Consider the following 17,570-nt stretch of genomic DNA (forward strand, 5'->3'; position numbering starts at 1 on the left):
CATGCCCTAGAAGAACCAGGCCAAGACGCAGTCTACCCTGACCCCTGGAGTGGGCTCTTCGTTCCATGTCATGCTGCTGTAGGAGGTCAGAGAGCGTACCCCCAGAAGACTGGAGCTCTGGGGCTCCCCTCACTGGCCGTGGGGCAGTGGCTGCCTCCCTCACGCTGGGCAGCACCTCCCACTTCTCTGACTGCTCTCAGCGGCCATTTGATGCCTAACTGAGGTTCTGAGTAGGTTTGTTTTCTTTCATCATGTACCTATGTGGTCAATATAGTGGGCGAGAAGGAACTAAAAGGAGAAAGATGGACAACCTTAAGGCTAAGAATCATAACCATCTACCTTAAAAATTTGCTCTGCGTGGATGAAGCCCCTGCTCTGCTCTGCATGGTTCAAGTGCAGCCGCAAGCGAGTGTGGTCCTGGCCTCCCACTTACGCCTCTGGACTAAGAGCTGGGGGTGCGCATGTGGTATGGAGGAGAGTGCCCTAGAGGCCGAGACCCATCCTTGCCCCAGCTACTAAGAGATGCTGAGCAGAGAGCCACAGAGTGAGCAAAACGCTTGGCTGGCTGGCATCGAGGCTGTGATTTGATGCTAATAGTATGCCCTTGGAGAGACCTCATATGATGTTACAACCAAGAAAAGGGCCAAAATCTGTAACCATTTTGGCATTCTAGCTCATTTACTAAATCCAGTAGACATTCATTTTCAGTTTTGTGGAAAAGACCAGAGTACACTGTGGCCTGGCTTCTTTTTCCACGCAGGGCCTGAGATCCTAGATGTGTGTCTGATAACATGGGAGGCTGAACAGCATGGGCTGCAGGCGTGTGCGTGATGCAGAGTAGCTTCTGCCTCCCCGGCCACTCTGCTCAAGAAGGCTTAGTCAGAGCTGAGTAACCTGAGCCGCCTGCAGCCTTCTGAGCACACAGAATCTGCAGATTTAAAAAGAAAGAGCCTTGAGCAGAGCAAACACCTCTGCCCGCTACTTCTTGCCTGTAATAACCACAGTGAGAGATTGCGCGTCTGTTCTGGTCCCAGGGTGACTCTCTCGATGGGAGTGATGGTAGCTAGAGGTGGTGGGGTCCAGGGAGGGGGGCCAGGCCCCAGAGTTTGCAGATGCTTGAGTGTCAGCCTCGCCTTTGGGAGCTGCACGCCCTGTGACCAGTCTCCCCCTCTCTGGCCCCACTGGCCGCTTCTGTAAAGTGCGTGGGTTGCCAGACGTGGCAAGTTTCTTTCATCTCAAGTGCCAAGTCCCGTGATTGGCTGTTGTTTGCCTGGAGAATTGCAGCAAGGCAGATCTAGCCAAGCCAGGGAAGAGCACCTTGATGGGGCAGCCTCGGGTGGCAAGCGTGGGGCATCTCAGTCTCTGACTGTGCGGGTTTTACGCTTGTCATCGAGACCAGTGAGTCCCGCTCAGACTTGCAGAGCTAAATGGATGTTGCTGGCTTCTAAAACCTCTACAGAGACCTTAAAAATGCTGAAACGGTATCCAATACAAAGTTTTGAAAACCCACTGAGTACTTTCCCATTAGAAAAGAAGGTTGGAAATGGGCATTTGACCAGGATGGCCGGGAGTGAGTGGGCGCCCCTGGGCAGTGCTGCCCACCGTGGCCCCCAGGGAGGAGGGAGCAGAGGGCTCCATTCACTCCAGTCCTGAGCAGCAAAGAGCCTTCCTCGCAGGGATCAAGCACTAGGTTTACAGGAGGAAAAACAGTGTTTGAGAGACAAGGTGCGAGTTTAGTAGCCATCATTCACCTTAAAGTCTTCTTGGCCCTAAGGAAACTGCTAGTAACATCCCCCACTCATCACAAGCAACTCAAGTGGACGTTCTGTCCATGAGACATGGCTGTGGGTATTTGCTGATACCTCAGTGTCTGGTGCTGTGTAAGGAAAGCATCCAACTGGAAAGTTTTACCCAAAACTGTGTTTTTCTAGTTGTACAAAAGTAATGCATTTTGTAGAAGAATATTTGGACAGGATGAAGCTGGAGGGGGCAGAAGCCATCATCCTACTCTATAGAGATGATCATTTGGCATTTTTTTATAAGTGAGTTAATATATTGAATCAGAAGTTTTTCTTCTTGTGTCCCATATTACAAATAGTAAATTCACCCCAGCTTAGACAAGGTATGCAATTTCTTCTTCTGCCGTGTTGTCATATTAAAAGACAGGTTTTTCTTTTGTTTTGTTTTGGGTTTTTTTGGCCATGCCACACTCAGCATGTGGGATCCCAGTTCCCTGACCAGGGATCGAACCCGTGCCCACTGTGGTGGACGCGTGGAGTCCTAACCACTGGCCCACCAGGGAAGTCCTAGGACAGTTTTTTTCAATTGTTAACTTTTTTTGGATGAAGCCATTAAGATTTGGTGCCCGGAGCTGCCTTTCCTGGTTGCCTCTAAATACTGGTCCATTATAGCTCTCTTACCAGAGTCACCAGGAGTACAACAGAGTCTCCCTAAAAAATGGGAACAAATAGGCACAGGAGAGGGCTTGCCTGGTGGCGCAGTGGTTAAGAATCCACCTGCCAATGCAGAGGACACGGGTTCAAGCCCTGGTCCGGGAAGATCCCACATGCCGCGGAGCAGCTAAGCCCATGCACCACAACTACTGAGCCTGCGCTCTAAAGCCCGCGAGCCACAACTACTGAGCCCGCGTGCCGCAATTACTGAAGCCCGCGCACCTAGAGCCCCTGCTCTGCAACAAGAGAAGCCACCGCCATGAGAAGCCAGCACACTGCACTGAAGAGTAGCCCCCACTCGCCGCAACCAGAGAAAGCCCGCACTCAGCAACAAAGAACCAATGCAGCCAAAAAAAAATAAAAATAAAATAAATTCAAAAAACAAATAGGCACAGGAGAGCAGAGAGAGGCGTTTTCCAGCCAGAGAGAACAGAACATGCGGAAGAAGCCCCACCACCCTGCCAGGCTCGCCCAGCGGGAACCCTTGGAACCCTCAAGGCCCTGTGGTGGCCGTTAGGCAGTGGGGCAGGGACTGGGGCAAGTTAGTTCTCCCAAAACTAGAATTTCTGAGTTAAATTTTAAATGTCTTTTTTTTAAGTTTCTGTTTTGGAATAATTTATGGAAAAATATAGAAATAATTTATGGAAAATCTCACCCAGATTCCCCAAGGTGAACGTTTTTCCACATTACTCTTCTCTCTCCATCTCCCTCCCTCCCTCCTGCTCCACTAAGACCTGAGGGCTCCTGCAAGTCCTATGGTGTCCTCAGTTCCCGATCGGCTTCTCACTTTGTGCTTTTTACAACCTTGACGATGTGATATCACAGGCCAGTTATCTTGCAGGGTGTCCCTCAGTTTGGCTTTCGTGTGACCTCATGACCAGATGCAGGATGGCAGCTGGGGAGGGGCACTCGTGTGGGGGGCAGGGTCCCTTTTCCCAAGTTCCCGCTTGTCGTGAGAGGGAGGATGACCTGTTAGTGCAGCTGTGGAGACCAGGAGCTCGGTGGTCAGTGGCCAGACGGCTGATGTTCCAGGCTTTTGCTCTGTTGAAAGTCAGGGCCCCAGGGGTCATCCTCACAGCCTCCCATGTCCAGTGACTCACTAAGTCCTGGCCATTCTTTTGGCCTGATTTTTTTTTTTTGTACTTTTTGTGCTTCTTTTTTATCTCCTTTGCTACCATCCTGGCTCGAGTCACCACTGTCACGCTGGTCCCCCAGCCACTTTCTCCCCCTCCCAACCCTTCTCCTGTGGCATGAACTGGTCCGCAGGCAGGTCCCATCTCCCACTCTCTCTTGTTCGTTAACTCAGTCAACTAAGCATCGTGAGGGCCAGGCTTGCTGCTGGGGATGGGTCCGTGCTACCCTGAGGCAGGGGCTCGGATGGGGAGGTCCTGCCACACTGTCATATGGTGAGAAAATGGCAACGTGGGATGGAGAGCGAAGGGTATGGATGGGGAAAGAGGAAGGGACGCTCCCAGGAGGGGACCGCCTTCTCCCGGGGTCCCCAGCACCCGCCCCCCGCGTGCCTTGTCCCCTGCCCTTCCACTTCCTTCTGCCCCCTCTGCATTTGCTTCTGCTGCGCACACCTGACTCCCTCGCGTCTAGCACCATGACATGCAGATGCGGGTGCTCGAGTGAGTCCCTGTCACCCCAGAGTCCCCACGTGGGGGCTCTTTCCTGGTTAGCCAAGGGGCAGTGCCCTTCTGGTTCTTCCATCCCCAAGGCTGGTTCTTTTTTGTTTTTTGGGTTTTTTTAAACAATCATTTTTTTTTTTAAGTTTTTTTTTTTAATTTATTTTATTTTATTTATGGCTGTGTTGGGTCTTTGTTTCTGTGCGAGGGCTTTCTCTAGTTGTGGCAAGTGGGGGCCACTCTTCATCGCGGTGCGCGGGCCTCTCACTATCGCGGCCTCTCTTCTTGTGGAGCACAGGCTCCAGACGCGCAGGCTCAGTAATTGTGGCTCACGGGCCCAGTTGCTCCGCGGCATGTGGGATCTTCCCAGACCAGGGCTCGAACCCATGTCCCCTGCATTGGCAGGCAGATTCTCAACCACTGTGCCACCAGGGAAGCCCCCCAAGGCTGGTTCTTTTCTCTCTGACAGACGTCCCACAGAGATGCCAGCTGCCTGTGCGTGTGCAGGTGAGGAAGGAGGGCAGCCTTTCTCTGCTCCCACGTGCTGCACCGAGCTGTTGGTTCCTGGAGGGCAAGGCCTCTTTCTGTGGTTTTCAGCCATCCATCTGTCCAACACAGCTCTGTGTGAGGACGGAAATTTCTGTTCTGCTGTGTGTCCACACAGGGCCACCGACACTTCACATGTGCCTCATGCAGTTGAGGATGAGTTTTTATTTTTATGTCATTTAAATTAGTTTAAGTTTATTTCTTAAAATTATTTATTTATTTATTTATTTAATTATTTATTTTTGGCTAGGTTGGGTCTTCGTTGCTGTGCGCGGGCTTTCTCTAGTTGTGGCAAGCAGGGGCTACTCCTCGTTGCGGTGTGGGGGCTTCTCATTGCGGTGGCTTTTCTTGTTGTGGAGCATGGGCTCTAGGCACACGGGCTTCAGTAGTTGTGGCGCATGGGCTCAGTAGTTGTGGCTCTCGGGCTCTAGAGCGCAGGCTCAGTAGTTGTGGTACACGGGCTCCGTTGCTCTGCAGCGTGTGGGATCTTGCCGGACCAGGGCTTGAACCCGTGTCCCCTGCATTGGCAGGCGGATTCCCAACCACTGCACCACCAGGGAATTCCCTATATTAAGTTTAAATACCCACGTGTGGCTGTGGCTAAGGTACTGGGCAGTGTAGCTGTGGACGGTCTAGCTCAATCACTGTTCTGTAAGGACAGGCAGTAAATGTTTCTGTGACCTGTTTCATAGCGTCAGGCAAGAAAGGAAGATGCTTAAAAGGTGGGGTGTTTTTCTTCAGTGAACATGTTCTAGAAAGAGGGGAGACCCCAAAGTGTAGCGGGTTTTGAAACAGGAGAATAGAAGAAAATATTGTGAGATGAGGAAAAAGAAAAAAAGCATTGCAGCTATTTAGGAAACAACAGAGAGGTGATGAAATTCTTGAAAGACTGAGAAGAGGTCTGGAGGGAAATCCCAGCACCTAGAAAGCAGCTAGTGCTTACGGCGCACCATGAAATCTTCGACCATGGGCTTCAGTTCTGTTCCGTTCTTTCTTTGTAACAACTTTGTTGAGGTCAGTGCACTAAGCTGTACATATTTGAAGTGTGCAATTTGGTGAGTTTTAACACGTCTACACCCAAAAAACCATCCCCACAATCAAGATAATGATGATCTCCATCATCCCCAAAGTTTCCTTGTGGCCCTCAATACTCTCTCCCCGCTTCCCCCATCCCTAGGTAACCACGGTCTGCTTTCTGTCACTGTAGATTGATTTGCATTTTCTAGAACCTTATATAAACTGAATCCTGCAGTGTACACTCTTTTTTTGACTGGCTCCTCTCACACGGCATAATGAATTGAGATTCACCCAGGTTGTTGCCGTTCTTTCATTCATCCGTTCATTGCTAGTGTAGCCTGCTGTGTGGGTGTCCATCCATCTCCTCTGGTGGAACAGGAGCTCCCCGTCCACACCTGTGCCCTGTTTCTTGGGGACTTGGGAGGCTCCGGTGCAGCCTGTCCTGCATGCAGCTGCACACAGGGAGCCCCGCTGGAAGATGGGCAGGGAAACCAAGCGGTTAGAATCAGTCGCTGGCCGGCTAGCGCATCCTAAGAAAGCATCCCTGTCACCAGGGTGGGAAAGGCTCGACCCGAGGAAAGGAAATATTCACAGACACTTAGAGTCCGCAGAATCATAAGTCAGTTACCTTCTTTTGAGCTCCTCTCATGGGCAAGAGATTTGGGGAATGTCAAGATCAGTGGAGCGGACCTCCGTTGGCGGGGTTTGTGAGACAAGGGCCAGGGCATTTGGATTCTGATTATCTACAGTGGTGGGTTCAAGGTGATGCCTTTTGTTCAAGTTCTCTGGGTGCCCTTCCTTCCACTCAACTTCAGCTTGTGCTCCTGCTCCCTGACCTTCCCACGCCGGCCTCTTACCACTTCCTTCTCCCAGTGAATCGGACCCAGGTCCAGGCGGGATCCCATGGGTTCTGCCCAGGCTTGTGGCCTCGGGTCTTCAGTGTACGCTTCTGGACAGCGAGACCCTGTGTCCACCAAAGGGCAACCATGGGTGTCCTCAGGTCTCTCCTGTTAAATGGAGCGAGAGGGATGTAGAAGCCAAGTGGATTAGGAAGTTGAAGAAATCAGGGTAAACTGCTAAGAATGCTTCAGAGATGGACTTCCCTGGTGGCGCAGTGGTTAAGAATCTGCCTGCCAATGCAGGGGACATGGGTTCGAGCCCTGGTCCAGGAAGATCCCACATGCTGTGGAGCAACTAAGCCCGTGTGCCACAGTTACTGAGCCTGCTCTCTAGAGCCCGCAAGCCACAACTACTGAGCTTGCGTGCCACAACTACTGAAGCCCTTGTGCCTAGAGCCCGTGCCCCACAATAAGAGAAGCCACCACAATGAGACGCCCATGCACCGCAATGAAGAGTAGCCCCCGCTCACCACAACTAGAGAAAGCCCGTGTGCAGCAACGAAGACCCAATGCAACCAAAAATAAATAAATTAATTAATTAAAAAAAAAAAAAAGAATGCTTCAAAGAACACAATCTACTTGAGAATAAGTTCTCCCAGGGAAATTTCTCCCAGGACGGGGCATTTACAGTTTTTGTCTTATCTTCCTTTTTCTTATTTCCCCCCAGAACCAATCATGTCGTATATCCTAAATAATATAATAAATTTAATGTATATTTTAAGATACAAAGTATATATTAGTATTTAACATAAAATACTTAAATAAATGTGTAATATATTAAAATATGTATTTTTTACAGACATCTTTCCTATCTTACCAATTCTTTTTTTTTTTTTAATATTTATTTTTTTTTATTTACTTGGTTGCGCCAGGTCTTAGTTGTGGCAGGTGGACTCCTTAGTTGCAGCTCACAGGCTCCTTAGTTGTGGCATGTGAACTCTTAGTTGCGGCCTGCCTGTGGGATCTGGTTCCCTGACCAGGGATCGAACCCGGGCCCCCTGCATTCGGAGCGTGGAGTCTTAACCACTGAGCCACCAGGGAAGTCCCTATCTTACCAATTCTTGAAAATCAGTGTGAATTAAACCAGTGCCATTTGTTGGGATTCATCTCAGGCAGATGCTGAACCAGTGGTTCCTTTAACCTAAATGAGGAATCTATGCTTTTTTAAAAATGAATCCAACCTTGTTCTTGGGTTCCTGCACAGTGGCCTGATCTCAGACGTGTGTCTAAAACTTGAATGCAGAAATGCCCTTCCCTCCCTCTCTGTCCACCTGCCCACGCTGCATTTTAGATGTAAGTGGTAACAGTCATGGAATATGGGAAAAAGCTGGGGAAAAAAACCTCTGAGGTTTGAGGTCTCATGAGTTCAGCACCCCTGTGAGCACCCAGTAAATATTTGATCATGATGGGAGTGACCGACAGGAGCAGGGAATTAGCCATCCGTAGAGGGCGTCTCCCCTGGGCACAGAGCCTGTGCCCAGCACCCCAGTGCACCACTCTGCCTAAGATAAAAGACCCAAAAAGAGCGTTTTTCTTTTGGACATTCACTCTACCCCCTCACCCCCAGGAAGGAATTACATGCAAAAGAACAAAATCTTCGATTCCTGTTTTATTTCTAACAATTCAACCAGAATTGAATTATTTCCTATGTGTGACCCTGGCTTAAAGGACATATAAGAGGGAAGGATTGGATTTCATGTATTAATTTACTTTGCCTTTAATTAAAATAGCCTTCAATTATTAAAGTTACCAGAATTCTAATGATTATGTTATAAAAGAGTATTTACCTAGTAATCTCTCTTGCATTCTGGGATTAGGAATGCTGGCTTCTGTTGTCTTAATTTTATATTTGACATGAAAAGTCAGTTTATTTCTTTTTTTAAAAATGAATTTATTTATTTATTTATTTTTGGCTGCGTTGGGTATTCGTTGCTGTGCACAGGCTTTCTCCAGTTGCAGCGAGCAGGGGCTACTCTTCATTGCAGTGCGCGGACTTATTGCGGTGGCTTCTCTTGTTGCAGAGCACGGGCTCTAGGCACACGGACTCAGTAGTTGTGGCTCGCAGGCTCTAGAGTGCAGGCTCAGTAGTGTGGCGCATGGGCTTAGATGCTCCGCGGCATGTGGGATCTTCACGGACCAGGGCTCGAACCTGTGTCCCCTGCATTGGCAGGCGGATTCCTAACCATTGCGCCACGAGGGAAGTCCTGAAAAAGTCAGTTTATTTCTTAAGTTTGGTTTTATGCATGCGTTAGATAGAATGATCTCATTCCATGGGATATTGAGAAAAGCTTCCTCTGGTTCCTGGATTTTTGGAAGTTCCCACACTCTCAGGTTACTTCAGTATGTACCTTGAAATTTACCAAAAAGCAAATTCTGAAAACCAAAGTTGAATTTAATTTTAAAACAGAGCAATTTGTTAGTGAGAGGGAGAGGTAGAAGTATATCTTAAAAACAAAATCTAAAAGGAAATCATGTAGTAGATTGGTATTTAGCAGTAAGAATCAGGTATTTCCTAGCTCAGTGTTCATGTTAAGACACCCTGGTACCTTTTCCTCAATTGTTAGTTGCTCCTCATTGCTCTTCGGGAGGCTCAAAAGATTTGTTGTGAGGTGGCCTTAAACCTCTGTGTGTTATCAGGTGCTAAGTGACATTTCGACTAGACTCGGTTAGACAGATGACAATTCCAGACAAACTCAAATCTGTAGTGCATGTAATTGGCGTGTGTACGAGTTTTTCACTTTGGCATGTCTCAGACGGTAGATTCCTTCTGTTTCACAATCCAGCACCAGGCAGACCCACTCAACCCAAATGCTGTTAAAAATTTTATTCTTCTCATTTCCATTCATATTGGATAAATTGAATTGGACAAATTCAGTAAAAATTGAAAAATGTTTAGCTTTCTTATGGATGACTTCCTTATAGAGATAACTTACCCTGGCCCCCACCACTGAAAATTCTTGATTCTCTTAAATCTAAAGTAAATGATCTGTAAATAAAAATATTTTCTGCTTCCTTGAAAACATCTATTGAATGTTTTGTGACTCTAACCCAGTTACTAGAGTTCCCTCCTGACACCTCCCCCGCCACAGCTGCCCCCCTCGTTTTGGAGGAGAACTTGGATTTTCCTCACTTATTCATTTAACCACCAACCACGAAGCCCCTGCTTTATTCCATCAACTACTCCTTACTTGTCCAGGTGATTCTTACTTCATCCCAAGTCTAGCCCCAAGCATTTCCTCATAAAAAGCAATGATTAAATATCTGTTTAGTCTTGGCCAGACACTGGTCCTTCACGTTATTTATCCCTCATAATATTTGATGAAGGTGGCATTGCATCTTCCATTTCAGTTAAACAGTTAGCTTGCGTTTTCGTTAACTAAAATTACTGTAATAACGTTGAAAGAGTTTTTTCAGGAGGGGAAGAAAGAGGATGCTTTTTAAGCTGTAGAACAGCATATTGTGTTTGTGATATTTTCGTGGACTTGGAGCCCCTAAGATGCCCCCTAGTCAGCTCTGTCTGGTTCGATGCTGTCCCTCAAGGTAGCGGGGAAGAGCGGTTCTTCCCCAAATGCCAAGTGCGGTGGTCGCCAACCTGCAGAGCCTGCAGTGTCCTGGTGTCCCGGTGTTTGGTCCAGCCCAGCAGGGAAGCTGAGGGCTGGCCCTTTAGTATGCTGGTGGTCCCTTGTGGGTTCCTTGGGGCTTTTTGTTCATCTGGGGAGTTGCTGCCACGTGATTGTGATCGTGATCACTCACACCCCTTGTCTGTGGGTGGTTACTGATGACTGACCATTCCCATCACAGGACTGTCCCTTGGCTCCAGGATTCCTTGTGGCCTGGGAACCACAAATGTCCTGTGCGTTCATGTCTCCCTGCCACTTGGGGTGCCCTCTGCCTTTGGCCTTGAGGACATACATGTACACAGCTTACCTAGATGTTTTCTCTCTCAGTTAATGTCTCCGTATTTCCTAGGGCTGAAAGGCCTTAAAATATCATAACATCAGAGGATTTCTGCATGTCACCTGGTTCGGGGCCAACTTCATCGGAGATCTCAAAGCGTATCGGTTGTTTTATGGCATGACAAAGCTTTTTGGGACTATCATCTACATTGGATTTTAACGATCACCTATCAGGATAGATTTAGGAACATCTGTCTGACCTTCTTAAGAATCTGAAGGAATTCCCTGGTGGTCCAGTGGTTAAGACTCCACGCTTCCACTGCAGGGGGCATGGGTTTGATCCCTGGTCAGGGAACTAAGATCCCACATGCTGCGTGGTACAGCCAATCATCTTTCGTCTAGAAATCTTTTTAGCTGACTCTCAGCTATGAAATGCAGGTAATATGATGAAATACAGATGGGAATTCTAGAGAAATGATGTTAGCACCACAGAACGCTTTTCTTTGTGTAAAACTTTGGTGCTCCAGCTTGGAGGTAGGACAGGGCTCAGTTTACAGAAAGGGAGCATTTTCCATCCTCCAGCCCCAGTCGCCCCATCATTCAGCTCTTCACTGGCTCAAGATGAGCTTTCCATTCAACCCAAGTCCAGCCCTGAGCATTTTGTCATGAAAAACAGGGACCCCTTCCTGAGGACCGGAGAACTGATGCTTTCTGACAGGCAAAATGTTGATTCAAAAAATAATATATAAGTGATTCAGGATGATTCTCAACTTAATCTAGAACAATTCACAAGTGGGAGTAACCAAGAAAATATTGAAAAGGAAGAGTTAAGAGGGTAAGTGTATATCAGCTATTAAAAGATGCTATTACACTACAAGTTTAAAAAAACCTTTGGTTACTGGCTCAGAAATAGACCGAAATATGTCTTAGAAGTTAGCATATCATAAAGGTAGCATTCAGAGCAATGAAGAAAGGGTAAATTATTAAGTAAATGGTGTAGAAGTAAGTAAACTTCTGTACTGTACACACACAGACTACATCCTGGGAAAAGTACTTGCAGCGTAGAAGACAAATTCTTGAATGGGTCTAATGAGTCCTTACAAATTGTTAAGAAAAATAAGAACCTGTAGCAGAAAATCGGACAAAGGACATAATGAGCTGTTAGAAGTAGTGTATATGACTAATGGATTTATTCAGTCTCACTAGTAATCCAGGAGCTGAAAATTAAGACAATTATGCTCTGCCGTTTTCCCACCTGTCTGGTTGGCAGCGCGGAGGCCATGGGGGCTCTGGGAAGGGCACCACCCGACCTGGGGGGTTGGGGTTCCCATCTGGCCTTGGGGAGCAGGATGCCACTGGGCAGATACACAAGTAGTAACAATAATAACGGACGTTTTAAAGCAGCCTGAAAGTCCAACAGGAGGCGATCAGTTGAGTAAACTATGCTCTGCAGACATACACCGACAGGGGAACACACACCTGTTAGAAGTAGGAGTGGCAGAGCACAGTTCTTAGTGTGGAGAGACATTTCCAGTGTAAACGAGTGAATAAGTCAGGTCAAGATACCGTGTACAAAACGATGGCAAATCCGCTCCACACACTCACACACATGTCTGGAAGAATGTCACCCAGTTTTAACTGACCCTCTCTGGTTGGTAGAATTATGGTTTTGTTGTTGTTGTTGTTTCTTAACCATTGATAGCATGGCAGAATTATGGTTTTTTAAAAGTATTATTTTCACTTAACACTCTCATCTGATTTTTCTACAAAAGAATATGTTTATATCATTCTTTTAATTTTTTTTAAGTAATAGGAATTAAAATTACCCAAGTTAAATAATTTCTTTACCAGCCAATTAATAGCATTTGTTTATTCTTCATATGCTGGTCATGGCCACAGTCATTCAAAACCGCTTACTTTAAATTTTTGTGCCGCTACACCATTTGTGTGCATTTTCCTGGCAATGGGGCAGGTGTTCTTCATTTTACTTAAGTTGTGAGTGATGTCATCAATACAGATTTTCTTTCTGACGCACCCCCGCCCGCCCCCGTCCCGGGTGTTTTTGCCCTCTGTCACTGCACTGGGTGAGTCATCCTTTGGGCAGGAGCCCCAGTGCTTTTCAGCACAAAGACCTCTGAGAAGCTGCTGTAGGAAGAAGCGTCTCTGGGGCCCAGAGTCGGGGTGGGGGACTGGGTGCAGTTTTTACGGGAAATACAGCTATGGCCACCACGAACTCATTGACTGTCCCAGACACCCGAAACCTGGAATCAACAGCCCGTTTTATATTCCCATCTTCTGAGACACTCTTTGTGTCTTAAGAACCCAGCTGACATTTATGCTTCCTACGAATGAAATTTCTTACTAATATTTCCGTTTCGTACGCTGTAAAATCAAGGTGTTAACAGTTCCCATCAGGGCTGTTGCAGGGCTGTGGCCTTCAGGCCATCACCTAACCGAGGGAGGGAGGGGGGGGTTTGCTGCCCAGTGCCTATCCCCCTGGACCAGACCCTGTCTTTACCCTGGGCTGTCAGTGTTAACCTAGGTCTCCTCCTAAGAACATTTAGGATTTTCTTTTGTTTTACAAAGTGCTTTCTTTTCACTTGATTCGATAGTCATTTTGCTCAGAAACTTACCATGTAAAGTGCAGATTCCAAATCTAGGCCAACAACCCCCCATCTTGTTTTTAAAAGAATCAGAGCAGTACTATGCATTGCTGGTTATTCCACGAAGGATGGCTTCCTGAACTGAGCAGTGACTGAGATACAGGTTAAGAGGAAAGTACACCTGGCCTCTTTATTTATTTTTATTTTTGAAAATTAGAGACTTTTTTCTTTTTTTTTTTTTTAATTTATTTTTGGCTGCGTTGGGTCTTTGTTGTTGCACGCGGGCTTTCTCTAGTTGCAGCGAGCGGGGGCTACTCTTTGTTGCAGTGTGCGGGCTTCTCATTGCGGTGGCTTCTCTTGTTGCGGAGCACGGGCTCTAGGCATGCGGGCTTCAGTACTTGTGGCACGCAGGCTCAGTAGTTGTGGCTCGCGGGCTCTAGAGCGCAGGCTCAGTAGTTGCGGTGCACGGGCTTAGTTGCTCTGCGGCATGTGGGATCTTCCCAGACCAGGGATCAAACCCATGTCCCCCTGCATTGGCAGGCAGATTCTTAACCACTGCGCCACCAGGGAAGTCCACACCTGGCCTCTTTTAGATGTTCAGTGTTGAGAGGAATAATATTACTCCATTGCCTAAGGACCAGCTACATAATTTGTGGGGCTCAGTGCAAAACTGGAAATGGGGGCCCCTTGTTCAAAAACTATTAAGAATTTCAAGATTAAAGCCAGCGTGTGTGGGCTTTTCCGACTTCAGGGCCCCAGGTGACTGCCGGATAGCTGGTTAGAAGGCTGTGGTATCCACTGTTGGGAAGCTCTCCGCAGGGCTGTGGCGGGTGGTGGACGGGAAGGGAAGCCGGCTCTGGGGTTCAGAAACCACATTCTGGGCCTGAGCGCGGGCCCTTCTGAGGGGCTGCTGTCATCTGGCCGCCCCACATTCATGACACCTGCTGTTTTTCTTCCTTGCATGTATAGAAATTTATTGAGTTTGAAGATGCCTTGGAACAAGAGAAGAAAGAGCTACAAACCCAGGTGGAACACTATGACTTTCAGACCCGCCAGCTGGAACTGAAGGCCAAAAACTATGCAGATCAGAGTAAGTCGCTAGCCCGGAGAGATGAAATTGCATTTTGAATGCATTTGTTGTTCTCAGACCCGCCCAGCTGGGAGGGATGTTGAGAGCCTTTGAAAAAAAGAGAGTGAGAAAACCCAATGAGAGCCTTATCTTATTTTCATTGTGATTCCCTCAATAATTTGTTTTCTGTCTTTACACCACTCTGTATTTCTGTAAATGGCCTCAAATCCTTTGTGGAAATAAATAAAATTTATAAATAAGGCCCCTCTGATGACGGAGCACTTTTGCTTAATGTTGCAGTCTGACCCAAAATTCACAAATCTGTGAACTTTGTGTGGCCCTTTAGGACAGAGCTCCTGGCTGCCGTCTGGGGCTCCTGCCTGTGTGCTGCTTGAGGAGTGGGTGCTCTTTTGTGACCTGAAAGTTGGGCCCAACAATGGTGCCCCTGTAATGACAGTTCCTAGGGGGCACTCATGGCCAACCGGGGTGCCTACGGGAACACCCTGTCCCTTACAAGGAGAGGCGAGGAAAGGGTTTTGTGTTTTTTTTTAAATAAGAACTATTATTTTACCTTTAGAAGTCTTTGTTTAAACTATACTCTCAAAGTTATAACGACCCTGTAATTTCAGTTTTCTGTAATTAGTGGTTTTGATGGTTGAGACCTAGTTTGCTGCTTTACCTCATTACCTTGGATAACAGGTGCCTTTGTTCCTCTGAAAAAGTTAAGATCATATCAAAAAAAAAACAAAAAACAAAAAAAAACGAGGGACTTCCCTGGTGGTGCAGTGGTTACGAATCCGCCTGCCAATTCAGGTGACACGGGTTCGAGCCCTGGTCTGGGGAGATCTCACATGCCGCGGAGCAACTAAGCCCGTGCACCGCAACTACTGAGCCTGTGCTCTAGAGCCCACGAGCCACAATTACTGAGCCTGCGTGCCACAACTACTGAAGCCCGCGCACCTAGAGCCCATGCTCCCAACAAGAGAAGCCACCACAATGAGAAGCATGCGCACCACAACGAAGAGTAGCCCCCACTCGCTGCAACTAGAGAAAGCCTGCTTGCAGCAACAAAGACCCAACGCAGCCAAAAATAAAATAAAATAAATTAATTTAAAAAAAAAATGGTTTGATGGTTGGGTCTATCCGTATCCCAAACCGAGACTGGAAGCCCATTTTGCTAAAGCCAATACCCCCCCGGGTGTTGTAGGTGAGCACAGCTAGTGGCAACACACACACACACAAACACGCTAGTTTTTGTGGAGCAGAGGCGAACCGAAAGGCCCATTTTAGTTTTGCATAGATCCACCCTTTCTATGACTACACAGAATCCTTAATATTCCCTTTGCTTAGAATAATTTTCATGTGAAACCTTTTCATCTTTTCTTAGAAGGAAAACATATAAACTCCAAGGTACAGTCTGAAGTTTTCCATTTGGTCAGCATCAGGGGCAAGGACCGAGGAGAGGGGAGAACAAGGCTGCCGCGCGTCCTGTCTCGCTCTGTGCAGAGTTCAACAGAACTGAGGTTGGAACAAAGGGCCACAGACGCAAGGTGTCTGAGGCCCACGGCATGCTGGCTCTGTGGCTTGGCTATCCAGTTAGCCCGTGGCACTCAGGTGTTTCCCTGTGCCTCTTGGTCAGAGCACACGTGGGGACCATCCTGGGTGTCACAGGGGTGACACAGCTGCCAGCCCAGAGGTGGCACGATCGTGACTTGGTCTTTCCAGCCCCTGGTCCGTGTGAGGGACACCTGTGTGTTTCATCCTGTGTTCAGATATTCTTCTCTTTAGTGTGTCTCAGAGGCTGCTTACTTCCGAATTCTGCCTCTGTCCACAAGCCACCTGCTCGTTCCTTGTCTACGTGTGACACAACGTGACACATCCTGTGAGTTTTGCCTGCACCTCCGAAGCTACCAGCTGACTTAGACATAGAGAGTAAGGCTTGTGTGAGTTTCACCCAGCTCTTCCTCTCTGTAGCAGGATTGAATAGCCTCAGATAACTGCACACACGGTGATGCACCCAGACCCGGGCCCATCAGAACCGCCTGCTAGGGTCCCCAGGGCATTCTGTGCTGATGAGGCCACCTCTGAGCTCAGGGTCCAGGCATGGGTTTGTCTCTGCCCCCCAGCAGTCAAGCCCAGAGAAGTACGTGCCCTGGAGAAGCGGGTTGTGCAGTTGACAAACATTGGTTGTGTTTTCTAGTTTCCCGACTGGAGGAGCGGGAGTCGGAGATGAAGAAGGAGTACAATGCCCTGCACCAGCGGCACACGGAGGTGGGTGTCCCTGCCACGGGGCCAGGGCCATGAGGAAGTGGTAAAGCCCCACGTGGGGTTGGCTGCCGACCTTGGCCACCTTTTCATTCCCTGGGGTTCACCTGCTGAACCTGAAAGCCCTGGGCCTCATGTGGCCAGACTCCCTTTCCTGAACTCTGCCTTCATCTCTGTCCGAGCCCAGTGGGGGTGAAAGCGGCACAGGCTGGAGGGGGTGGGCGGGTGGACCTCGTGGGCAGGGAGCGCTCACTCGGATGTGTCCTCTTCACAGATGATCCAGACTTACGTGGAGCACATCGAGAGGTCCAAGATGCAGCAGGTCGGGGGGAACAGCCAGACCGAGAGCACCCTGCCGGGGAGGAGGTAGGGCGGGAAGCCGGGCGCCAGAGCTTGGTGCCCTCCCCCAAGAGGAGCCGTGGCCCCCCACGACTCAGGGAGAGGGGTGTCCGGTTGGAGTGTGTGGCTTGAGCCGGGGTGTGTGCTGAGGACGGCACCAAGCAGGTGAGGGGCTGGGGTGGACCTGCTGCGGGCCCACAGGCCGTCACGGAGACCCAGGGAAAACCACGTAGTCCGTCCTAATACCTGCAAATTCCGTGTTTCTGAATTCGCCTACTCTGTAAAATTTATTTGTAGCCTCAAAATCACCACTCACGGCACTTTCGCAGTCATCTGCAGATGTGCGCGGTGAAAAATTTGAGTCACCCAGTGCACAGGGTGCCAGCTGAGGTGGTGCCAGGCGACGCTCCACCTCCTGCAGAGATGCCCAGGGATGGGGGCGGCGGGTGGCGCAGTGTCCTGCAAGACGCTGGGGTCCAGGGGCCAGTCAGTGGGGACTGAATGGAGCCCAGCTCTGGCCCCTGTCCTCTAAGATATGTTAAATACTTCTGGCACCTTGTTTTCTGTTTTGTAAAATAAAGGAAACAGTGTACCAGGATGAGTGAGGAATGAAGATTCTAATCTGTGTGAGATGCGTACCTACCTATGTACGTGTTTCTTCTACAAGCAAACGCAGTGTTTGCGGTGACTTTGTAGAATACAACAGCTCAAATTGCGAGAATCGACTCTAGGTGGTGGGGGAGGCCCGCACACCTCGGTGACCAGCAGACGCAGCCACGCCCCGCCATGCTGGTTTTATTCGGGGAGCAGAGAGAAGCCTGCAGAGGCCAGGTTCCTGCTCCATCTTCAGTCAGG

At 48.5% G+C, this 17,570-nt stretch overlaps 1 protein-coding gene across 1 annotated transcript in view; it reads left to right on the forward strand.

Moving 5' to 3' along the window:
* The window catches only part of MAPK8IP3 (mitogen-activated protein kinase 8 interacting protein 3), a 47,443-nt gene that overhangs the window by 1,820 nt on the left and 28,053 nt on the right, over positions 1–17,570 (forward strand). The window contains exons 2-4 of the mRNA XM_061209012.1: positions 14,012–14,132; positions 16,312–16,382; positions 16,651–16,742. Coding sequence (XP_061064995.1) covers positions 14,012–14,132; positions 16,312–16,382; positions 16,651–16,742 — 284 coding nt within the window. The remainder of the gene's footprint in view (positions 1–14,011; positions 14,133–16,311; positions 16,383–16,650; positions 16,743–17,570) is intronic.

Source organism: Eubalaena glacialis, chromosome 13 (genome assembly GCF_028564815.1).
Source record: "Eubalaena glacialis isolate mEubGla1 chromosome 13, mEubGla1.1.hap2.+ XY, whole genome shotgun sequence".
NCBI lineage: Eukaryota > Metazoa > Chordata > Mammalia > Artiodactyla > Balaenidae > Eubalaena > Eubalaena glacialis.